General features: G+C 42.7%; 3 protein-coding genes and 1 pseudogene across 3 annotated transcripts; 2 read left to right on the top strand and 2 right to left on the bottom strand.

The window, feature by feature from the left end:
• Positions 1–360: 360 nt before the first annotated feature.
• On the bottom strand, positions 361–4,871 carry LOC115407146 (serine/threonine-protein phosphatase 2A regulatory subunit B'' subunit gamma-like; the record flags this gene model as incomplete). The annotated part of the gene is given in 14 exon segments (XM_030117506.1): positions 361–857; positions 956–1,015; positions 1,186–1,323; positions 1,755–1,891; positions 2,396–2,471; positions 2,672–2,727; positions 3,180–3,203; positions 3,206–3,311; positions 3,390–3,460; positions 3,590–3,687; positions 4,082–4,194; positions 4,301–4,405; positions 4,561–4,685; positions 4,844–4,871. Coding segments are annotated over 14 exon segments (1,332 nt in total), but the record flags the coding sequence as incomplete, so codon positions are not given.
• A 1,065-nt stretch (positions 4,872–5,936) lies between these two features.
• Positions 5,937–7,599, top strand: LOC115407145 (mitochondrial ribonuclease P catalytic subunit-like). Its single transcript, XM_030117504.1, has 4 exons — positions 5,937–6,099; positions 6,920–7,058; positions 7,169–7,358; positions 7,489–7,599. Exons 1-4 carry the CDS (start codon positions 5,937–5,939, stop codon positions 7,597–7,599), a joined length of 603 nt encoding a protein of 200 aa, XP_029973364.1.
• A 30-nt stretch (positions 7,600–7,629) lies between these two features.
• Positions 7,630–13,950, top strand: LOC115406380 (mitochondrial ribonuclease P catalytic subunit-like). Its single transcript, XM_030116378.1, is given in 9 exon segments — positions 7,630–7,782; positions 7,862–7,909; positions 8,023–8,155; positions 12,550–12,660; positions 13,209–13,239; positions 13,242–13,356; positions 13,460–13,571; positions 13,573–13,659; positions 13,742–13,950. Coding segments are annotated over 9 exon segments (831 nt in total). The 5' UTR covers positions 7,630–7,717; the 3' UTR covers positions 13,871–13,950.
• A 3,526-nt stretch (positions 13,951–17,476) lies between these two features.
• LOC115406379 (NF-kappa-B inhibitor alpha-like) lies at positions 17,477–21,323 on the bottom strand (annotated as a pseudogene).
• Between the last annotated feature and the right edge of the window lie 3,744 nt (positions 21,324–25,067).

Genomic DNA, 25,067 nt, shown 5'->3' with positions numbered 1-25,067 from the left:
AAAATGGAAATTCATCTAGTTTTATCATATAGGATGTGTTATTTTAATTTGATGCTTATTGCACATGCTTTGTGTTATGTCACATTTGTGAGAAATGCTATTGTCAATTTCAGTTGATATCATTGTACTGTATATTGTTGGGGAACACCACGAGGTTCCATTTGTTCAGAATGGAAAAAAAAAACCTAATTTGTTGAAAAGACAAAAGTTACACTGTTCTGAAAGCCTTTTTTTTCAAAACTTTTGGACCTAGGTAAATTATTTCATAGATATTCACCTCTGATATTGTTGCTTCACACTCTTAAAGGCAGTTGAGTAAACAGCGAAAAACTCATGCATTTTTTTATTTGAAATCAATCTTATTTGTGTCATCTTTAAAATTAAAACCTCACTCTGAATAAAATTCAGCAAAAAACAAGGTGGGAATGTTACAGTAAGAATTTAATTATTAGGCAAAGATGGTTACAAACAGTGCTTATTACAATAAATAAGGATGTTTTTCCAACACTACAGAAGGAAACAGACACATAGAAACAGTTGAAAGGGGGCATTTAAAAAAACAGGAACAGTAAAATGAGGAGCTGAGAGTTGCCTCCAGATGGTCATGGATTCACACCACTGCCGTTCTCTTTGGAGTCTGGCTGATTTCTCCGGTCTCTTCTTTAAGTGTCGTCCATGTCGGCTGTGTTGCCGGCGTCGTTGTCATTGGCAACCAGCACCTCCCTGTTTTCGTAGGTCCAGAAGCCGTTGAGGTCGATCAGGATGCTGGCGACTGTGTCGCCCTGGCAACTGTTCACCAGGTCCTGCAGCGTGATCTTGTACGGGTCTCTGGGCTTCACCATGTCGAAGATCTCATCCTGAGGAGAGGTGGCGACCACAACTGACATTACAAACAAAACAAAAAAAAAATGTGGATCATAATGAGTGCGTTTAAGAAACTGGTGGCGTTTTCTACCTTCACGTCCTGGAAAGAGACGGGCTCCTGACCGTGCAGCTTCATCTGCTCCTGGATGGCCTGAAAAGCCAAACACCAAACACTCAGACGATTTTATTTTGTTTCTTCTAACGCAGAATGCGTCTAAATGTAAGAAGAACAGACATGTGGCCAACATCCACAGCAGAGAAGACATAATTTGAATCAGTGCTTGATTTAACATGTGACTTTGCTTCATGTGGCAGAGATACCCTGAAGAAGTAGTTGAGAGAGAAGACATTGAGGTATCCCCGATTCTCCATGTCCAAGAGTTTAAAAATATACTGTAATGCAGCGGGCTCCTTCCTGTTTTCAAGGGCCAACACAAAGTCCAGATAGGTCTTGTAGTCCTGAGAAAAAGAGGGGAAAACACCATCATGCATTTTTAACGTCCTCCATGACAACAACTGCTGTCAGACCAACACCTTGTAATTCTCATTGTCATTAAATGTGTGTGAGCTCTTCAAGGAAGACATTCTCAACAAAAAAATGTTGAAGATTAACTTCATGTAGTTAGTCAAAGTTGAAGAGTAACACACAGATTAGCTGCCAGATGCATCAGATCTTCCCACCAGGAAACACAAGTTAAAGAGAAACCTCCTCTGTTATCAAGCTTATTATGTGCTTCACTTCTTTTATAGTTTTAATTCCTGAGATAGCGTTATAGCTGTGTCATCATTAATGATTGAACAACAGAAAATTATGGATCCCGCCATTAAAAAGATCATGTTAAACTTTTAACTCTACTTAAAGACGGTGAATCACAATGCTGCATGCTTACCATTTCCCCATCGTAGGTGAGACACTCCTGAAAGACTCTGTCCAGGAACACGGAGGTGAGCGTGGCCGTGCCATAACGGGACAGCTCCTCTTTGCTCAACATGCCGTTGTGGTCTTTATCCAAGTTCAGGTACTGACCTAAAAACAAATGCATTCATTTGCTGTGACTGATGGTTAATGCAGACATAAACATGTCAGTTACCGTACCGTTACCAGCACATAAACCAGCAGTTTGGTTTTTCAGTTCTATCATCATCTATCAACGTAAAGTTTTGATTCTGGGGTCCACAAAAAAAAGGTTGGAAAATAATGTGTGCTCCGAATGCAGGGTGAACAGACATTATCGGTAACCTTTATGAAAAAAAACAAAAAACAATCATAAACAAACAATCTTAAAATAACTTTACAAATAAATCCAAACCACATCATTGGCCACTTAAAAACATCCATCTTTTCTGTTGCGTTACTGGATGTGAGCATTGTCTTCCTCAAATATCAAACAGCTTCACCTCATTTTCTGGAACTGGAGCACACGTTTCTCTCTAATCTTATCCTGCATTGAATCAATGTGTTGACCCATGAAAATAAACACAACCTCATAAATCACACAATGAAAAGGATCACACACAGGCGACGCCTCACCGTAGACCCGGAGAGCCGACGGAGCCGAGAACCAGTTTGACTCTTGGCTCTCCTTGGACAGCTCTTCATCTCTGAGCTGGGAGCACAGAGGGTGAGAGAACGTCTCAGTGACAGCGGTAGAACAACACATCACGTATCATTATCATAGATAAAATGCTACGATTTAGCTCTGTTTTAACTGTTTCACAAAAGCAACAGATGATTGGTCATGAGTTTCCAGATGTATTAGTGCAGATTAAAAAAGAAAAAAGAAAGTCAACAGTAAACATTACATACTTCCAAGAGGTCATCCAGAAAACTGCAGGCCAAGATATCTTGGATTTTTATCTTTCCTGTAATTGCCAAATAAAAGAAAGTCACATTTCCACATCCAAAAGCAGACATACATGATGATTAGTAATAGTTTAATTAATTTGAAAAATGTCATCTAATAGAAATATAAATAGCATGATAAGCTGTAATTTGCAGATGTGAGGTTGAACTGGTATGGATGAGTAACAGCAACTGGACATGCCAATCGATTCTTTAACAGGTTTTAACTAGGAAAGCATAATAAACATAAATCAGATATCACTCTGACATTGTTTAACAGGGTCTTTGGGAGTTTCCACGTGTGTCCACAGCAAAGAATCATCAAACAGCAACTTATTCCATTCCTTTTATTGGAGAATAATTTTAGCCATAAGTCTCCGTTGTGGTTGTGATATCTCTGTATAATCATCTCTTACACTATGTGACGCTACACGATGCAATGGTGGCATTTCACAGCTGGACTTTGTCTCACCTGTTCGAAGAGGGTCGAGGAAAAGAAGAACTTGCGTACGGCGGTGCAGACGTAAAACGAGTAGAAGGACTTCTCCAGCCCGTCCAGCTGAGGCAGGGTGGGGATCAGCTCCAGGATGTAATTCTCCAGATCCTGCACAGATGACAAGTCTCAACATATTTGGACACTGCACAGCAACACCCAAAGACAAACTCAATTCTGGGTTCTTACCGATTCTCTGAGGTAACCTTGTCCTGCCACGTCGTACAGACTCAGGCCAATTCGGGTCTGATGAAGCCACACTACAAGTTCATGTAGGAAAAAAAAGAGAAAAAAGAGAGTCAAGGCTGACCAAACCTTGAGGATAAATACAGAAGTAACAATACATGGAGTGAAATCATCCATATGGATGCTGTTCCGGCGTCCCATACCTTTCCTCATGACGTAGTTGAAGAACTGCATGATGGAGATCCGGCCATAGGGGTCATTGTGGAGTAGCTTGGCATACACTTTGGCTGTGAAAAATTTTCTTCAGGGAAGAAAAAGAAGAGGAAAGCTAGTATTTCCTCATGCAATAGTCATCTCCTCACATTTAAACTAATAATAACCATTTATTTGTATGTGTTTTTTGTCTATACATGACATGCCAGTGTGAAATCGAAGGGAAAAACAATAATAATTTAAGCTCATCTTCCTAAAATCTTTGCTACTGCAGTTTTGCTCCAAATATATCCCTTAAAACCTCTACAGGAGCACTATATAAACTCACTTCAAGCCCATTGACGACGTTATTTGTTTTTACTTTATAAGAATGTTCAAACAGTCAGTCAGGGTGATTGCAGGATTTCCAATCTTTTCCCTCTGATCAAGCTTAACTCACCCAATCTGCGGTTTAGTCATTACTACACTCTGTTGCCACTTACTTGCACTTAGGCCCAGCTTTCTCCCCCACCTGGAGGTAGGCTTCATAGTTGATCATCGCCTCCTCTCCATTCACTGGGGGCACTTGGTGTTTGTCAAGCAGAAACCACAAGTTCTGCAGAACAACAAGCACAAAGAATAAAACTGAGAGTGAGCTGGGGCCCTTGTGAAACCATGAAAGGATGATCTTCATGAAGTCATTTTGGCTGTCAGGGTCTTACCTGCAGCTCCTCGTTATCGAGCAGCTCTCTGCTCTTCCTCTGAAGGAACACAGCTCTGGATTCCTCTCGCAGTTTCTGAAGTAACACCTCATCTTCTGCAGGTAGCTACAGAACAAAACAATTACAGCCACTGCTGCTGTCACTCAAGCAAAAGAAGAATAATGGCAGATCCCTAATGAGCAATACAAAGCATTTAGCAATAAACAATTTCACTAACAAATACAAACGACTATGTGAGCTATCATCCTGTGTGTGTATACCTTGAAGTAGAACCGGGGGATGGTCTTGTAGGACGGGTCATTGCTGCTCCCTCCCCTCCACTCGGTGTAAAACTTTGAGAACAGCTCGGTTACCTCTGCTTTCTTCTCTTCTTCACTTTTCTCATCTATAAAGTGACATAAATAAAATTGAATTCCACACAGAACAGCTTATGAAACAAAGAGATATATGCGAGGACTGAATATCATATTCAAAGGCTTCAGTTAGCCCGCTAAGGTTAGCCGGTATGCACATCACGTCGTTGTTTTTTCTGTTTTTGCTTACCTTTGTTGGAGTTGCTAGCCTCTTTTTCAGAACATCAGACCAATGAGGCTGTCCTTTATCAGCATAGCATCTCACGAGAAGTTAATAATCCTATTTCATCATTTCGGAGTGCAGAAAAACAGCCTGGTTGCTGTCGCTGACAGGAAGCTCCCAAGTTACGTCAAAACTGCTGTATTTTTTACGAATCCTATCACAGGGAAGTCACAAGCCGACCCTTCTCTTCGTCTTATTGGCTTTCATTGATTTGAAGGAAGTGCGTGTGGGCCAATCAGATGCAGAGAAGGGCGGACCTTGGAGTCGCCATAGTAGGAATCGTATTTCTTTCTAACAGAATATCGTTCTTTGTAAGACTTTTAAATTGTAAAAACGAAAAAAACATAGGGGAATTAAGGTGACATAACACTTGCACAATAGTTTTAATATTCACACCACAATTGATCGACACTGTATTTTTAAAAACTGAAAAAAAAGCTTCCGAAAGGTGTCTACTAATGATGACGTCAGACTGTGCGCCTGCTGTCACACGCTTCCTTTCAACTGTGGTCTTTATGAAGTTTTTGATGGGAAAAAAATCTCCATTTTTGTGTCAAGATATCTGGTGAAGGTGTGAGTAGCATTTGTAATTACAATTACAGCATATTGTAGATTTATACCAGATTTTAAATGAACGCTGGGGTTTAAAAATAGCAAGGTTACCTGTCGTCAGCCATTCATGCAACAGGAGCATGTGCCAAATATATAATCATCTGTTTTTTTCTCGACAGCAACAGTTTCCACATACTGCATTTAGCAGAGTTATGACTGGTTGTTTTCATAAACTCGTGAATTACACATTGGCAATGGGCTCAGTCAGAGTTTCTCTAAAGTCCTTCCAGTCTTTCCTTCATGGAGGACATCCACCTTTCCTCACTCCCAAACATCTGTGGAGATCCCTGCAGCTGCCTTCCTCTTCACGCTCTCTGTGCACAAGTGATGCAAGCTCCAATCTGGGCAGCAGACTGGCAGGCAGGAAAGAAGGACAGTGGACTGACTGATGGACAATCAGGCATCAAACGCAACCCGTTTACACGGGGAAGAGGGGAATTATGGGAAGATGAAAATGATCGTAGAGCCAAGAAGGGCCTCCTTCCCAAAATCTGTGTTTGCTGCTGGGACGGCGAAGCGGACCACAGACATGCTCAGGAAAAAACAGACCTGCTTTCCCAGGATAAGGAAGAACAGGAGGAGAGGGAGGCTGAACGGAGGGAGAGGAACAGGTGAGATATGTATCAACAGTTCCTAAAAGGATGGCACGATGTGTATAATGACTTTGAGTCAGGATGGTTTGGATGGTGTATGTTGCCTATCATTGTCTTGCTGAAGTATAAAAGTTCATATCACAAAGAGATGCTTTGATATGGGAGTAGACCAATATATGATTTTTAACATTGACAGTGTCTGATGTTTGGTCAGATGTGAGGGAGATATGTTGATGACACTCATCATGTGATCAGAGATGCTGTCTTTGGACTATGTGCTGCTGTGAAATCGGTTCTTCACTTTAGTTTGCATTGCAACATCCATGCTTTCCAAAGTTAGTCAATTTATTCTGACAACATAAATATTTTCCATGTTGCCTCAGTCTATTTAGACAAGGTTATAAGATGGCTGTCTTTTTGGATTGTGTTCACACAAGGCTTTATATTCACTTGATACAATCTAAACTTCCATTTATGGTTTATGAGGTGAAATGTGCGTACAGATAATGATTTCTGATGGTGTTCCTGAAATGATTCCTCCAGAATCAGGCCAGTTCATGATCCAGTGCTGCCCAAGCAGCTGAAAATCGCCAGCATCTAGTATGAACCTTTAACATTGTACCAGATTCACTGAATGATTGGACAATATTATGTACAGGACCATGTCTCTGGACGGCTCAAAAAAACACAATATAAATAAATTTAAATGAAAAAAAACAGAATATATATGGATACATGTGAATTGCTAGGACTTGCATGATGTTTAACTTACATTTTTTTTAACAATTGCTCGAGCCTTTGTTGAATTGTTGCTGTAGAAATTTGTGATGATTCCCAGGAAGGATGCAGCCTCCTGACCGGCCGCTCACCACCACTGAGTGGAGGAAGCTGAAAGAGTCGTGGGAAACCCCACAACGTTTTGACATCCAGATGATGGGTGCACTGTTCACTTCCAGGGCAGAGCTGGACATAGCCAAGTAAGAGAAGGGCCAGACTGTTAAATCCAATCAGCAAGCAACTCCTGTGAGCCGTAAAGGTCCAGTGAAACTCACAATACAAACAACGTCTTTTCAAATTTTTATCCCAGGTCTCTGCTCACATTTGTCGCCATGGAAACTGGCACGCTGTCTTACGAGCTGCTTCTCCGGTATCTGACGCTGTGTGTGAGCGCGGGCCACGACGCCGAGGTGTTTGAGGTCTATGATATCATGCGGGGCAGCTTCCCGGCTCTGGACACAGGAGCCTCCAGTCTGTTCATCAAGCCTTCAGCAGGACCGGTGAGGTGGAGAGAAGCCATCAGCATCCTCAACCAGTCAAGAAGGTGAGTTCAAATATGTGGTTACTCAAGATCACCTTAATTGTAACTGGAGCTGGGGCAATCATTGCATCTGTCTGCCATCCTCACAGGTCTTCCACGCCGTCACCACGCACTACGGGGACATCATAGAAGCAGCAGTACGCCACGGCGACAGAGCCACTGCCTGGAGTCTTTATGACGAGTTACTGGAGAAGGGTTGAACCCCGCACCCCGGAAACTTGGGAGGTGCTTTTTGGAGTGAGAAGGACTGAGGAGGAGGAAAGCCAGGGCGTATCAGAGAAGGAGGAGAATGAGAGACTGCATGGCATACTGCTGCACATGAGGAACAATCAGATCTACCCCCAGCAGGGCCTCGCCACCGCCATCAAGGAGTGGTTTGAGAGGTACGACAGAACTATAAATACACAGAGAACCAGACATGATCGTCCGTCATGTTTAAAATGTCTTCTTTCTTGTCTTCAGTCTTAAAGGACAGAACTGGACAGGACGGTGGACCAACACTACTACAAAGTAAGGATTTTTTTTTTTTAATGCATTCATAAGTAAAGTCACATGGTCTATAAGTACGTACCTGTGTCATAGCTTGTGTCATAGTGTGTGTCATTTGCACATTGTGTGTTCAGAGGAGTGTGCCGGTGCTGTGGGTCTGAGTTAGAGTCCATCCAGCTGACTGCAGAGGAGTACCAGCAGCTGAAAGACAGAGTTATGGCCGACATCATCCAGGGTGAAGATGTTTTCAACAAGACCACGCCGGAGGTACCCTACCTACACACACACACACACACACACCTACACACACACACACACACACACCAAATCAAATGAGTTGTTCAACTGATTTCAGTTCATGTCAACATTATACATATTGATCTGGATTGAAGGCAGCTATGAGGGTTTGCATGACTGCCATCTTGTGGCAAACTATGGCAATATCAATACAACATCCAAAAAGTTTACTGTATGGTCTGTCCTATCATAATTTATGCAGGTTTATGTGTGAAGTTTTTTTTTAATTATGAGCAATTTGGTTTTATACATAAACAGGTGTGTTCATGTTTGGTGGACTGAAGCTGGAGCATAAACATGGCTGTAGCTGTGTGGTAGTTCAGGACGTTGTGTGGCTTTGCCAAACTAAATGAATGATCTCATGATCCTGTTTCGCGTGAAACATGAATAAACTATCCATTTAGTTTCCATCATTGAACTTCAAAGTTGTTGGGAGTTGGTGTAAACACCTCATCAACAGTTTAAAGGAATATTTTCTGATCTCTAGTCAGAGGGGCTGATTTTGACATGAAGAGAAGTTAGGATGGCTTAAACGCTTTGAACAGACAGATCAGTGCTGCTGAGCTCGTCAGAGACAAATACAGTTTGTGAATCATTGGAGTGTCAGACATTTACTTCAGCATTTAAAGCACTTGCAGAAATACTGTTTCTTTGACTACATTAAGACCAATAGTGGCAGTGTATTTACTTTAATGCTTCTTTTAAGTCCAGCAGCAGGAGCCATTACTTTACCTTGCTAACGTGAAGTAGATGTGTTTGCATCAGTGAGAAGAACTGAGGCCTTTCACTGAACTGGATTGCATTGCATTGCTTTATTATTATAATGTTGTTGTTTTTTTCCAATTTAAAACCAGAAATAAATTGAAGTAAAAACATGGTTATTCAACTGACACAGTTCCACGAGGAAACTTGGCAGCAGGAGTTATGTGTAGCTAATAAAACATGCTGAGATTACTTATGAAGAGAGAGCAAGCTTGCATGCATTCTCGGTGTTTGTCAGTTGGAGGGGGGGAGTTTGTTGGTGGAACACTCCGTTAAATGAAGGGGATTTCCAGTATGGGAAGCACCATGTGCATCTGGACTGCAAGCTACCTCCTGTTGAGCAGAGACAGACAGCAGCGGGAAAGGAGGGGGCCGCAGCGCCGCTTCAGTAGACGTCTTTTAATGCCCTTCAGTTTAAGGCCGCTCTTTGTTAGGGGTAAACAGAGTGAGTCCAACAGCGGGACAAGCAGCAGAAGAAAGGGAACACATGTAAGCAGGGGACGCCGGAGACTGGTATCTTTATGTCTGTATGTGGTGAAAGCTGCAGCTGCAGTGAAATCACTGTGGATGCACTGCAGGTAGAGACAGGTGAGAGGAGAGCTGCAACATCAGAAACAACCAAAACAGAAACCCGCGTGCAATATATTGTAAAACCAACAGAACGCCTGATCTAAACCCTGAAAAGCACGGACAAACACCAGTCCCTCTTTCTTATTTGGATGCTTTTTTTTTTGTGTCTTCAGATAAACAAGTTCATGATGAGGTGTTAGTGAGATGACTGTGGAACATTTAACGAAAGGTTAATACAAACTGAATAATCAGCAGATAATTAAAATGGAAAAGAAAAACACTGAGACACACACACACTCACACACACACACACACACACGCATAACTTGTAAAGACCGACAGTCAACCCCACACACCCTGACCCTGATGAGTACCTGCAGAAAACCCACACAGGCACAAGTGGAATATGCAAACTCCACGACGGAAAGTCCTGACCTGGAACTTTACCTCAGTCCTCCTGCTGCGAGGCATCAGAGCTCAGCACCACTCACTCGTCCTGCCTCATGCCCTTGATGTCGCAATCTCAGTCTGAAATAGATAAAGATTTCATAGATAAGGCTAGTATAAGGAGGAAGTGCTGGTAAATGTTATTTCTGAGTTGATCTGAGTTCAGCAGGCTGGTGAGGAAGCAGGTCAGTGGTTATTTAGTGAGCAGTGTTTACTGAATACATTTGGTGCTTTGTGTGATAATGGATTTCAGGTGGTTGTACTGTAAGCTTGTGCATGCAAGTAGGTGTGTGCTTGTGCATATGTGTGTGTGTGTGTGTGTGTGTGTGTGTGTGTGCATGCGTGCTTTAAGCAGTCATATAATCCACAGCAGCACAATGAGCCGGTTTCACATATCAGCTCTGGAAAGTCCCTGGATAATTATACTGGGCTTTCTCTCTGTCTGTCTCTTCCTTCTTATTCGACTCACAAGCTGTTCTTCTGTTTCTCTAGAAAATGTGATTTCATTTCTTGGGGACGTTTAGTCTGTCCTGCACTGAAATGCAAATCTCCCACCGCTCTAAGCTCTTGTAGCAGCAGTCCGTTGCTGCAGAAACAGGTTATTGTCCCCGTTTATGTTGTTTTAAAGTGTTCTAAGCAAAACCTGAGCACCCTCAGGTTACTGCAGGCGTGTTTATCTCCATTTTCTAAACATGGTTGTGGATACAACGCGCACAGTTTCAAATCGAGGGGAATGCACCACATCCTATTTTCACTTTACTCCTATCTAAAAGTGAAAGCACTGATAACGCCAGCGTTACTCTCATGATAAAGTACAAAGCTGTGGTTTAGTATTTTAAGACTTCACTAGTGTTCCCAGATCAACAACAACCATAAAATATACTTTGAATTTAAATAAAGATTGAAATGCAACATTATACACAGCTTTTTGTTTTTGTTGTTGCTTTTTTAATATAAAAAAAAACCCAATATGGTTGTATTTTGTTTGAAGCATGACTGTAAGTTTGCTATGTTTGCTGGATTTGTAAGTGTTGCATTCAGGGTTGACTGTACGGCACTACGTAGCTAAGAAGTTGTGTTTGTTTTAGATATATGTAAATTTGTGATAAAGTCAGAGGGCTTCTGCAGAGTTGATAACAAATCTCGATTGAAGGTGAGATCAGAACGCAAATATTTAAAACTGAATGCTTCTTAATGCAACGTAAAGCAGACAAATTAAAATAAATACCTATCAAAAACAAGTACAACTGTTCGAGACTTATTTATTTTGAAAGTAGAAAATTTAGCACACGTCAGCATAACTGCATTTTTTGCCTCTGGCTCAGTCAAATCTACCACCTTGAATGAGTTTTGAGGTAAATACTTTGAGTTTCACAGTTAGTGGGTGAAAGCGGACTGCTCCATGTTATTTAGATTTTGAAACACATTTTATACGTTTTTTTTCCCCCTTCCACAGATTTCTTGGAACAAGTAGCTCTGATCATAAATCCAGAATATTTTCTCTCCAATTAATAGAAATAAACCAGATATGTAAAGCAGGAAGGGATGTATCTGCCCAGCAGGTTATATTCTGTATTCTGCATGCGTTACTTCCTTGTTCCTGTAACTTAACAACGTAATTGTTGCACTGAAAATCAACCACTCACAACCAAAGCGAAACACTCTCATTTATGAAGTTTTGATCTCATGAACGAAAATCAAATGTTATCGTTGTGACTGCGCAAAAAATTTTTACAAACCTGATGCTAGCAACTGTCTTCAGTCTGGCACGTTGCCATCTCACTACCGAGAAGCAAAGGCCAGACTGATTTATTACCGACAGCGTCCTGTGATCAGTCAGCGAGGAAACCAGTCAATCATCCGTCACGTGAGCGGAGCGCCGGAGTTCCCCGTCGCCGTGGCTGTAAGAAAGACAAGAAGGAGATTTTCAGATCTGAGTTGGTCAAACTTTCCACTTCCTTTTCAGCCACTTACTGAAAAGGTTCATTTAATTCAAATGGGCTCGTGCTTTGATTTACATGCTTTCGATTTCATCCAGAAAAGTAGTTTACGTTATGAACGGGGTCTTTGGTGGCCTAAACGTTTCGAAAGCTGGCTTGTACTGAGAAGTTTGCAAGGTCGAAACCCTTAGCCCCCAACTGCCAACGGAGTTACGCTGCCTAAATGCAGATATACTCTGCATTTAGGCAGCGATCTCTACATCTGTATCTTCATCTTCTGAGAATATTCCTGATGATATGACCAGCCCTCACCCGGACTGATCCCATCATGACACATTCATGAAACATTCAAGTGAGGTGAATGTCTAATAAAGTAGAAGAGGTCTCACATACTCAGATCTGTTCCTCATCCTAACAGTTAATCAAGCTTTTCTATGATTTAAGATTGATTGTTACAGCAAAGGAACAATCTACCAGGGATTGGGGATTTCCTTGAGGATGGCCTTGCTAAGTTGTTGCTAATCCAAGGCCAACATTACTCAAATATTTACTCAATATTGCTCGATATGTTTATGATGTTATCTGTCCGTATCACTGGCTGCACATCAGAACTCTCATTGACCTTTGTTTGTTTTGTCTGTTCAGGAGTTGGAGCGGTTCAGGACCTTTGTAAAGAAGAAGCCAGCGTTTGATGTGGTTGTGGATGGGCTGAATGTAGCAAATGTCAACAAAGACAGAAGCAAGCAGTCAGAGACGGTGAGAGTCTACGCACAAATATACCTACATGTGAATCTTTACAATGTTTGACTGGTGTCTGTTCCATCTACGCGCTGTGTGGTTTTTGGGTGTGTGTATTGCTTCTTCCCACGGACAGTGTCAATCCGACCACCGGACTTTTCTGCTCATCACACAATGACTAACCTGCTAAATACGCTTCTTTGTGAGCGACAGATGTGTGTAGGAGAAGGTTTTTCTTACTGTACAGCACCTGATTTTAACAGTACTCGGCCTATTTGTCTGGTCGCCTACATCTGTCTGTGAGGGGGTTTTAAAATGCGGTCTGCTGCTCTGTGTAAGACATGTCGCATCCTTCTCATAGGCCGTGTAGCTGTAAACTGTACAGAAAGCTAAGAAAAGCAAGAAAAAAACTTTAAAAAGATAGGAAGATTATACAAAGGGCGCATAACTTGATGTGATTGAAGTGTTTTTGTAGTTCATTGATATATTCCGATGAAAACTTGAATAATGTAATTGGATTTCATCATAAAAACAAAAAAAACCCAAGAGTTTTTCGTGTGTTTCAGTTGTTGGAGGTGGTGTCGGAGCTGGAGCGTCAGGCCTGACTATCCTGGTGCTGGGGAGGAAGCACATGCTGCGACCTTCCAGATCCTGGGACAAACGCAACATGCAGCTCATCCAGCAGAAAGCACACTGCTTCTTCACTGACAATATGTGAGAGCTTAATAGCAAGCAGAATAATCGAGATCCCACTCTGTTGATGCTGATATGTCGATGTAATCATTGAAATTGCTTTTTTTTTTTTTTCGTCCATCAGTTCGGAGGATGACCCCTTCCTGCTGTACGCCACACTGCACTCAGGGAACCACTGCCGCTTTGTGAGCAGGGACCTGATGAGAGACCACAAGGCCTGCCTGCCAGACGGGAGCCACCCGCCGGCTTTTCTTCAAATGGCAGAGGGGACATCAGCTCGTGGTGGACGGATACGTGGCTGCAGGCAGGAAGGTTCGATTTCAGGTGAGGAGGGAGAGGACGTGAAGAAAGTGGACGACCGAGGAAAATGCACCAGTTAACTGTGTGCATGTCTGTATGTCAACAGAGCATTCTCAGCTATGACACCATCATCCAGACTTCAGGGGACTCGTGGCACATCCCCTACGACGACACAGAGGACCGCAGCACCTACGAAGTGCCACAACGATGGCTGTGTGTCAGTCAGAAGAAGTGACGACAAACACTTTTACCTGTTGTTTTCATGGAGTGAGTTCGATATTAATGTGGACTGTAAATAAAAAAGGAATTCAACATTTTAAGTGCCTGTACTTTTTCAATGCAATTTTTTTTTAAAATAGGGTGACCAGAGATTAGACCTTTATGACCTTAAGACACGTGCTTCTAAAAATAGTGGGGCATTTAACAGCTGGAGTCCATTTCTTATGTACAGCTTTCCAGAAAAGTAATGCATGTTGTGAAGTGGAAATATTCAATAAAATTCTACTGAAGCACAACTTCTGCTACATTCCTTAAAGGTGCTGTAGGCAGGATTTTGCTAGTCATTGCTAATTTTTCTGTGTTTTCTTTGGATTAAATGTTAGAGTATCCATTGATAATCCTTTAGGAGTGTAGCATAACTGCACTACCGCGAGGGCGCAGCGTTTCCATCTGTCTCTGTTCTGAGCTGAAAAGGAATCTCGACAGCTCCAGGTATCTTTGACCAATCAGAAGAGCCCCTGAGGCTCTAACCGTGATTGGTCGAGGGGCGTTCGTCGCACGTTCTTGTGGGAGGGGCTTAACTTGCGTAAGGGCGTGATGTCAGAGAAAACAGGACAGGATTGGCTGTGCTGGGTTTCAAATCACCATCTTAGATGGGTCAAATCGCCATCTTGCTTCGGTAACCCTAAGCAAGATGGCGGAGATGTGGAATCCTGCCTACAGCACCTTTAAAGCCTTGAGTGATTGATGGTTTATGGAGACCAACAATGGAGCTACGAGAACTTGAACGCAGCAGATGCGTTTATGAAGGCTTGTAAAATGTGTGCAACAATTAATCACTTTTTATTATTTTCTTTCTTAATGTCGGGCTTATTCCTCGTAACATGGATCAGCCTTTTGTATAAAATATCTATTTTTAAAACACAAAGTGTATGAAAACACTACTGCATTTTAGATTCAATGAAGGAATTTACGATCTGTGAAGAATAACTTATTGGATACAGAAAAGATGAAAAGATTTTAATTCTAATACTAAGTAGTTATATGTAACACAAATGAGGCAACAAACAAAAACAAATAACACAATAATGTGATTATTCATGATCTGCTGTTGTGGATCTTGATGAGGAGAAGCCAATGAAATAGTTCAAAGAATAAAACTAGTCTAAAAAGGCTTCATGAGCGTTAGGATATTGTAAACTAATGGTTCGGGGAAATGGACGCTTACGTTTGCAAGCCTTGGGAATCCACGACTTCTCCTATACCTGCTTTACATTCCTCATCCCCGTATGATCGCCTCTCCTTGTTAGTAGCAGGTTGGAACCTGTTTCTCCCTCATCGCTGGTGTCATAAATCTCGCAAGCTCCAGGAAACTTTTCTCACAGGTTTTTCTCCACGTTGGCATGAGATAGTTCTGTGAATCTGTTGAGTGCACATCCATGAGTTGACCGTCCTGCCGCACCGCATCCCAAAGGGGTAGGATGGTGCAGAAGTCCAGCTGAGAGGTGATCCAGAGTAGTGAACAAGAAACAGTTGTAAATGTGTGCTGTTCGGTGGACAGATAATGTAACATTATCTTTCAAAGCTGAAGGCTGCCCGGACAGACATTGTTTCCCACTGTTCCTTTCCAACCGCTCGTCCTTCTGGCTCCGTGCCAAGCAAGGCAGGGTTAGAATTTGTACCTATGTTGACTTTTCCAGATAGACGAGGTTGGCTGGAGATAGCAGCCGGTTTTCTGCTGCGTTTCTGGTAATGTCTCGACTCTTTCTCGACTGTCAAAGTTATTTCGAAAAAAAAAAAAATTAGTGGCCCCATGTTAAAGGGGAATTTCCCCCCAAAGTAAGAGCAGGGGTAAGATCAAATGGTTACACTCATTTTTTCAGGGTCTGAACGTACGTTGAGATCCTGAAAAAATGAGTGTAACCATTTAAAATTGCTGTTTGTGTTTCAGAATTCTGTCAGAGTCGGAGATCGACATTCATCTGGCTGCTCTGTCTGAGAGGGAGTGAGGACTGTGGGTCTGCTCACAGTGAAGGCTGAGCGAGGATGAAGATAAAGAACGAGCTGCAGTTGTGTTTACACAGTTATTTCAAATGTTGGTTCTTAGTGTTTTCTCCTGGACCTGCCTTCACTGCCTCCAAGAAAGGCCCGGCACTCCCTCTCCAGTCTTTGATTTGATGAGACGTTGCGGTGAAGCCAAGCGCGGCAGATTTACACGTTTTTGTGAGCACTGATTTAAAATATGGAGAGACTGTGGACATTGTCGCAGCCGACTGGAAGCACTGACACACCAGCCGTTGATCCGTCCCTCCGGCGTCCTCTCCTGTCCCCACCCAGACGTCCCGACTGCAGCCGGCTGCCCATCGCCCTGGAAAGTCACTCTCATCAGTCCCTCACATGTCACCACAAGCGGCTCCAGACTGGCTGGCGTGTCACAACAGCTCAGCTCCACAGCTTCAGGCCGATGAGTGTGAGCTGAGCAGACGATGAGAGGTGTGGGAAGCTACCAGCGCAGCACGGCACGTCTTGAACCTGGAGTTGGACGACTTCTGCAGTCACCATTGTTACCCAGGGCTGCTGCCAACCACGCATGAACTGCACAAAACCCTGATGTGAACTTCTCACCAAATAAGGACTTGTTAAAACACCAATTCAGCGTTCACATTTTTGAGAGTCATTATTATTTGAATGATGCTGAATTGTATTTTTTTTCTTTCTCCCCCCACATTGCTTGTCTTGAGTTATTCAGCAAAGATTCCCTTCTTTGGGGGGAGGAGCAGGAATGCTGCAAACAGCTGAGGCTCCCCCTTCCTGGGAATTTCCTGACCCTCTTCATTCAACAGTCTCATTTCACACAAACACACACACAGCTGAAGGAACCTTGGCATTTGACCAGACTCTGGATCATTACATTTAAAAGCTCTGCGACACTCCGCACAACTGGTGTTTTGCCAAAGTTTTTTTTAAAAAAATCTATTATTTTTATGGTCCATGCGTGACATGTCTGATACTGAATCATAGCTGTTGAAAGATCTTGCTTTATTGTTGACTTAATGAGTTATCTCTTTATACAAATATCTTCAAAAGGTACAGTAATATTTAAGGAATGTTTCCTTTGTGTTTCTTGAAGTCTCGACAGACTCTCAGTCACTGTCGCCATGAACTTCTAGGCTTGCCAGTTTCCTTTACAGATTCTGCTGCTCCTTTTGTTTTTGCACTGAAGCCAATGAAAGCGGTAGAGACACACTAATTCAGTCTGACAAGACTCCCTGTTGTTCGATGTTTGACATGTGCTTTCAGTGATTTCTTGATATTATCAGGAGCTGCTCCTATCATCTTGGGCTCAGTCACATTTTCACACTGCTGTATTTTCAACACTGTGGAATCTATACATGTACATTCCTGTGTAAGCATTCTTCTTGGGTTGCCATCGAATTCACCCCCCAAAACATTCACACAAAGATCAGTAATCGCCGTTAAATATGAGTGTTTTAATTTAACTGGAGTGTGCTGGAACTGTTAGCTGTCTAACATATACAACCTGCTCAACTGTACACATTCACGCTTCCATAAAAAATACATCTTTTGTATACACAGCATTTACATATCATACAATTGGAGCATTTTCTATGACAATGAGTAGCAGGGTCTACAGAATACAAGCGATCCTCAAACACAGACATGGCGCCGTGTGTCATCGAGCCGTTGCCCTCCGGGCCGTCAGTCTGTTTCTTCGTCGCAGCCGCCCGCTCGCCTGCCTGCCTCGTCGCGGCAGGAGTCACACCCTCGCTGCCTCATCCGCCCGCCCGGCGGGCCAGGAGCGTGCCGGGCCGATTTGTCCTTCATCGTCATTCTTCCGGGGCTCCGCGCTAATGACCGTTCCACTGAATGTCATCGTAACCCACCTGCGGACAAACAGATCAGAAGTTAGACAACGGCCAGGAAGTCTCTCATTTAGCCGAGTTGCACTGCTGCTCCCTGACGCACCTCCTCGTCGGACGCCTGCTCCTCCTCCTCCTCCTCTTCGCTGTCGTCCGACTCGCTGTCGGGCAGCTCGCGCAGCTCGGGGCGGGTGACGGAGTGCAGCGCCTCCCTGATGCTGCTGCTGTCGAAAGCCGTAGGTGAGATGGTAGGGGGTGTGGCCCCCGGACGTCAGGAGATTGGGGTCCGCTCCTTTATGCAGCAGCAGCTTGACCAGGGAGAGGTTCTGCTGGTCCACTGCCAGATGAAGAGCGCCGCGGCCGTTATGCTGCTCCTGGACGGACACGGATGGGGGAGAGAGGGTTAAAAACACGGAGGTCTTGTTTTTTTAACCAGGATGCCACAATAAGAAAAGCTTGTGGTTTTTACCTTCGCATTGATGTCCGCTCCTAGATCCACCATTTTCTCCACCAGTGAGAGGAAACCGTGAACTGATGCCAGATGGAGGCAGTTTTGACCTAAACAGAGGTGGAAAAAAATGTTACCCAAAATGATCTAAAAAAACTGATGGGAAAAAAGCCTCAATAAACAACAAAGATTTTCCCGATTTTTGTAATTTTTGTAAAACTTTCCCATATCTGATGACTCATCCTGAATTCCAAGATGTTCATAATCCCGCATCCAACTGAAATATTTACTAAAATTTAGAAAAACAACCTAACTTCCCCGAGATTGCCTTAAAAAAAGAAAGACACAATTACTTCATTTTATCTGCAGTCATCGCCTGTTAGGATAAACATGTTTATACACAAGTCTAAAAGTAGAGGAGACGATCCCTTCTATTTGAGGCCTTTGTATCTAACATTAAGTGCTGTGTAATACGTGGGTTTCAGCCAGACTGCGAGCGCAAAAGCAGGGTATTTCCCCTCGCTTACTGAAATGTTTCCTTTCTCTTTACAGGACTGGAGGATAATGAGCGACTCAAATCCCTCTTTCTAAACAGTAGTTAAAAAGCAACAGTGGGGTCATTCAGTGTCGCGTCTGGAAAATACCCTCAACAACTCCGACCAATTAATCCTTCAAGTTGCCTAATCTTACAAAAACGCAGCGTTTTTTTTTTTTTGTTGTTGTTTTCTTTTTTTAAATCGCCCACAGCAGAAGAGCGGCCTCATTGAAGTTACCGTTGTAGTTGCACGCCGCCCATCGCCGTGTGTAGATGCTCCGGCCGGCAGCTCTGTTGAGGACGCTGAAGCAGCGCAGGTTCCCGTGGCGACAGGCGATGTGCAGAGGCGTGTCCCCGCTGTTGTCCACCAGCGTGGGGTCGCAGCCAGACGCCAGGAGACAGTGACACACGTCCGCTGGTTCGTGATCACGGCTAAATGCAAAGGAGTCTGGGAGAGGGAGAGAAGATAGTTAAAAAAAACCCCAGAGCAACTGGATTTTAAAAAAAAAAAAAGGAGGGGACACTGACAGATTGAGGCAAACAAAGAGAGAATTTGCATACCTGTCTCAGGTCGTTCTGTGTGTTGAGGAAGTCTGTGTTCCTAGACAGCTCGATCATTTGTTTGATGTAGTCCTTCGCCTCGTGGATGATGGCCAAGTGAAGCAAACTGTCGAGAGAGCAGCCAGAAAACCTTTTACTACACAGCCATAATGAAAAACTTTAAATATGTTTCAAATGACATCACACCGCTGCAAATAACTGAAAAGTGTAACAGCTGGTTCTGGAAGCTTTTCAAAAGACTGGGGATGTACTTCATCCGCTAAAGCCCAACAGCTAGTGGCTGCTGTAAGCATTCCTGCTCTTTTTTTTCAGGAAGACTAAATGATTTCATTCTTCACTCATCTGCATCAGGAAATCCCAACCTTCAGGTCATAATAATTAAAGCCAAGTTTGTGGCAAATGAGGTCAACTGATGAGTGAAGATAATCACAGTGATTATGACAGGAACAATAGCCACCAATGGAGGAATTCAGACGTGGGTATTTCCAGCTATCATTCCACATAGTACTTAAGCATGACACCAAAACATTGCTGAAGCGTAAAATACAAGAGTACAATGTCCATTAAAATTACTTTACTGTTATTTGTTTTTTGGAGTAATTATTACAAAAACAGAGATCGAATGGTTTTAAAACTGGTTTAAATTTTAGACATTTGTATGGTCAGTTTAAGTTTATCTGTGAAGTGTTAAGCTTCAACATTCCTGAGGGAAAAATACATCTCAATGTTTTAAACCTGGAATTTCCCACTTGGTAAGTTTCATAGTAATATCAACTAATGTGAGAGCATGTGTGTCTTGTCCATTAAAAAAAAGTATATTCATAACAAAAACAGCAGCAGCACTATTAAACTGTATGAAAGATACTGACTTCACCTGTAACCTTATATGCTGTTTGTCCTTTATTTGCAGATGTTTGATGAACACATTTGTTCACTTTAGCCTGAAAGTTCCAGAGTGGGAAATGGGAATTTCCCAGCTGGTATCCCCCTCCCCAAAAAACAAATATAATTGAGTTTTTTGTGTGCTTTTAGTGTTGTTTTTTTTGTAACCACCGCACCTGCCACCAATATAAATAGCTATGATAATCAAGTTCACGATAGGGTGTTAAACTTGAAAGGATATTTTGAGCTGTGCGAACTAACAAACTGGGAACTACATTTCTTTGCGGAGGAACAATGTTGGAATTAGGAAAAATGAACTATTGGCGTCGTTTATAGGTTTTTCCATTTCGTGTGTAACAGGATGCGCCACTGAACCTCACACACATGCTTTGCAAAGTTACATTTGTTGACTCCAATGTACTTTTTTCCCGAGGTTTTTTTTTTCTCCCCCGTTCCTTTTCGCTTCACGGGAACGCGCGTCGCTGGGATATGTTGGCGGCGCGCCCGGGACTTTCCCGATCTGACCCGCGGCCATAATAGATCCTCCGCTGATAATGGCCTTTTGTTACGTCCGACAAAGCCGGTTCGACCACAGCCGGGCCCGGTATCACCCCGGACGGCTCAGCAAAGGGCTGCGAACACTCTAATGAACCGGGGGAGGGGGGCTTTAAACCGGAGCGAGGCCCGGGCCTTGAGCATTGTACCGCCGGGCTCCAGGAAGACATTCCCCACAGGAAAAGGCGTCAAATTAACCCCCGGAGAGCCGAGCGGGGGGGCCCTGCTCGACCCGCACCGCCAGCACGGCTGCACCCCCCCGAGAACCGCGGCACTCCTTGCTCGAACTTACGTGTCTCCCTCCTCCGTGGTCTGGGTCTGCCAGTCGTGCAGCTCCCCGGCCGCGGCCCCGGCTTGTGTGCGCCGCGGCGGCTCGCTCTCCAGCTGGAGCCGGAGGATCTCGGCGGCCACAGCCTGGTACTCCTCCTCCTTGAGCGAGTCCAAACCGCTGTCCAGCCGCTCGTCCGTCGGCTGGACCGCCTTCCCGTCTTTATTAGCCTCCCGGCCGTAATCCATTTGGTTTAATATACTGGTCCGGTGCAGGTCCATGAGGAGTCCCGGTGCTCGGATATGAGGTGCGCTCGGTTGTATCCAGACGGAGCTGAGAGCAGCGGTCTGTAAAGGCGCTCCGGAGGGGCGGAGCTTAGAGCTAGGTGGGGGATTTCCACAACTGTCACTTAGAATAACACAGCGTGCAGATCGCTGGCTCCAAGAGGGGATTTCTGTTCAGACACATATAAATACGCTCCTCAGTTTGTCACCGAGAGGGCAATTTAAGGTTGCAGGCCGGGTTACATCTTCTGCACATTCAGTGCAACCTTTACACAATGCAACAGTTGCTCAACATGCAGTAATCATTCTTTTTTTTATTTGTTTTTAAATAACTCACTAATAGGTGCAAACAAGCAGAGGGGCCCAGCCCATATAAACACGGCGTCTCTGCATGAGGCCCACAAAGTGTACACAGCCCAAGATAGAAACAAAATAAACCCTGCTGTAACAGAATGACCTGAAAGTGACACAAACAATGCTTCAGCCTGGAAGAGGAAGCAATCACAAGTGAACGTGAGCAACCACGTACATACAGATCCAAAGAAATGTGAGATAAAGTGATATATTTTTCAATTTACTCTATATTCAAGTGACCATAATTTGAGTTGAAAAATATAAATTTGGCAACGCATCGAGACATTTCAGTGATGTAAAGTGTATTCAAAGCGTTCCCCTCCTGCTCACACACATAGACGCAAAAAGGAGAAAGAATTTGGTGAATTGATCACAGATGGTCTGTGGGACAGAGCCCTTGAGAATATTTTTACCTGTTCACACAATGCAAGACATTGTCTAGTTCTAATTAAAATTATACAAATGCTTCACTTTCCAGAAAGAAAATTACACAATATTTATCCAGAAGCATCTGCAAAAGCCCTGTTGCAATACCATGCATAGTTACACAATGCGCCTGAGGATTTACTCTTGTCTGAGGCCATGGAGCAGAGAAACCTTCAGGAAATTAAGCAAAGTGCAACCGTATTTTATCTCTTATTGTCTCACAATAGCAAAAAACTGATTCCCACAGTATGAAAGAGTACAAGTGTGTCATCATTGAGGATGTAGTTAGAGGGCATAACTAATACTCTCCATTTAGAAAGAACTTGATGCTTCCTAAGAGATAGACTCCAACGATTGAATAAAATCTGGCAACCCCTCACCTTGAGAATACAGGTACAGCCCAACAGGAGATAATCTTACTTAATAAGAATCTAATAAATGCAGAATAACACTTCTGTTTCAGGAAACCCGTCTTTGTATCTCTCAACTTTTTTCCAGAGTGTTAATGTAACCAATAAAACAGTAGCCTAAACAAACAAAACAAAGGTTCCAGTTTAACATTTGTGAACAAATTACAGGTAAGGCTGATCCTTTGTCTGCTTGTTTTGTTTGAAAGCATGTGGCGAATGAAATACATGCTTAATGGAAAACCTTCGGAGAGCATCCTAAACTACACAGCATTTAGTTATTTACTATGAAATATAGAACAAAGCAGATATTTGTGTAAAAGAAATCTCAGAGTTTAATTCATCTAAAAGAGCAGCCAGTAGTTTAATAGACTAACCTGTTATGTAATATATCAGTAGTGGTTTGACAAGGAAAAATGGCTCATCTCTGAAATGTTGTGATGCACAACCTGATAGCTCAGGCAGATTTTATTTCCCTCCTAGAGTAAAAAATAAACGCAGACTTCGCATGCCTGTTGTGGTTTACAGCTGTCGTGGATGGGGGGTAAACATCCATCTCAATAGATTTACCAATGTACAAGAGGAGGTCAGGAAATACAGAAAAATGAGAACTGCAGCTCTGTATGGCCCGTGTAAACCCACAGCTGCAGGATGGTAGGTGTGTGCGTGCGCATGTGTGTGTTCTTCAGCAGTCTTGGTGTTGGAACAGAACATGTGGGAACTCTTTTTGTATTTTAGGAAAGCTAGGGTACGTCCTGGACAGATTGGTCATCCATCATATCCGAACAATTTTACACCCACGTGTGTTTTTGGTCTGTTGAAGCAAAGTCATGCACAGGAGGGCCCCCAAGGCCGCACTTCAACTGAGGACACTTCTGCTGTCAGGCAACAGTATTTACCACTACTACACCGTGCACCCCCAAAAATTGATCACACACTTTTTTTTTTTGTATACCTTTTGGCATTTGATTTTTTTATATAAATAACTGATGCATGCAAAAACATTAACTTGTTTTGGAATGCATTGTTCTAAACACATAAGAACATATGATTATATGTTTCATGTGTATGCACATATGTGTACGTATTTTGTTTGTGCAGTACACAGTAGCTGTCTATTGCAGATTGACAGAGGTACTTTGAATCACAATAACAATGTTTAAAACAGACTAAACAAGTAAGTATAAACTTTCCTGCACAAAAGTCAAAGTATGGAAGAATTTATGGACTGAATATAACAACTCGAGTTATTAATTGCTCATGTGATTTAACCTCGTGCAGATTTTTTTTTTTTTCACAGATAAAATACAAGTACTTCAAGTAGATCCGGCCAGGGTCATGGGTGAAACTTGTTCCTTTAAAAACCACATAGACAGACTTGATGTTCTGGAGGCTTGAGGGAAATTCCAGGCTTGTTTTACTTCACATTGTTCTGTATGTCTTTGTGTGTGACTAGTCATATCAGGAAGCTCACGCTTCACATAAGGGCAGCCTCTTCAAATGCACACCCATGCAGCATGTTTCATACATTGTATAAATGATTAACAGAGGAGCTGGACTGCTAAGCTTATTACAAATGCACACTGCTCAGTCTAAAGGCAGGGTGAAAAACAGCTTTGTGTTGGGGCCAGAATAATGCAGATGAATCAAGGAAAAACACTGAGGGAAGTGGCTGCAGTCCATCTGAAAGGACACAAAGGGTTCATTGCTCAAAGTAAAATGCTAATTGTGATTTTACAGCATTTTGTCTGCTTTTCTAAACAGAGATCGTTACTGTTAAGCTAAAGGAATGGGTTTAATCAGTGTTGAAAGAGTCAGATAACAACAAGCCCCCAAAAAGAAAAACATATCGAAACTACAAAAAAAACATAACAAATGAAAAATAAGAAAAAGAAACATTATAACAAATAGAAGGCAACCATCTGCAAAAATGATCATCATGTGAGATGAAATGTAAATTGGTCAAAACCACACAAAACCCTCATAAAACTGATAATATTATAAGACACGAAAAAACTAAAGTGTGATAATAAATTATTTCAAAAGACACAAAGAATACATTATTGAAAAGACCAAGAATGTCAACAAAAATAAGGGTGAAAGCACAAAATAAGCAAACACGATTTTATTTTTTTAAGGGAATTTGTTTTCACAATTGCACAATGAAATTCAACTTCCTTTCTTCGAGTATTTTCTCCAGGCTTCGTATGAGTCATCAGCATTCCCTCGATTACCCGGCCATGGCATTTACTGAATTGCAATGATAGTGGTGAGTAATGTGTGCCCTGTGAGTATTCTGGAGACAAATGCAGCAGAATGAATTATGTAAAAGCAAACAGGCGGATAATTATTAGGTATAATTCTTGGCATTGTCATGTCTCAGCTCAGGGTTCGCCTTGGTTACCGTGAATATAAAGGACACATAACAGAGGAGTGGAGGCAGTGAAGTGAAACAGGAGTGACCGCCACTGCTCCCGGCCTCCAGTATTCACTGATATGGAGAGGTGGAGCTTCATCATATGTTATGTAACACCCACCCTGGGTTGCACATCTTTTTTTTATATAGAAAATAATTTAATTTCTGATTCAAAACTATGAAAGAAGTTGAATAT

This window comes from Salarias fasciatus, chromosome 19 (assembly GCF_902148845.1).
Source record: "Salarias fasciatus chromosome 19, fSalaFa1.1, whole genome shotgun sequence".
Classification (NCBI taxonomy): domain Eukaryota; kingdom Metazoa; phylum Chordata; class Actinopteri; order Blenniiformes; family Blenniidae; genus Salarias; species Salarias fasciatus.
The sequence above is the reverse complement of the archived record's forward strand: the minus strand, read 5'-3'. Positions and strand labels throughout refer to the sequence as shown.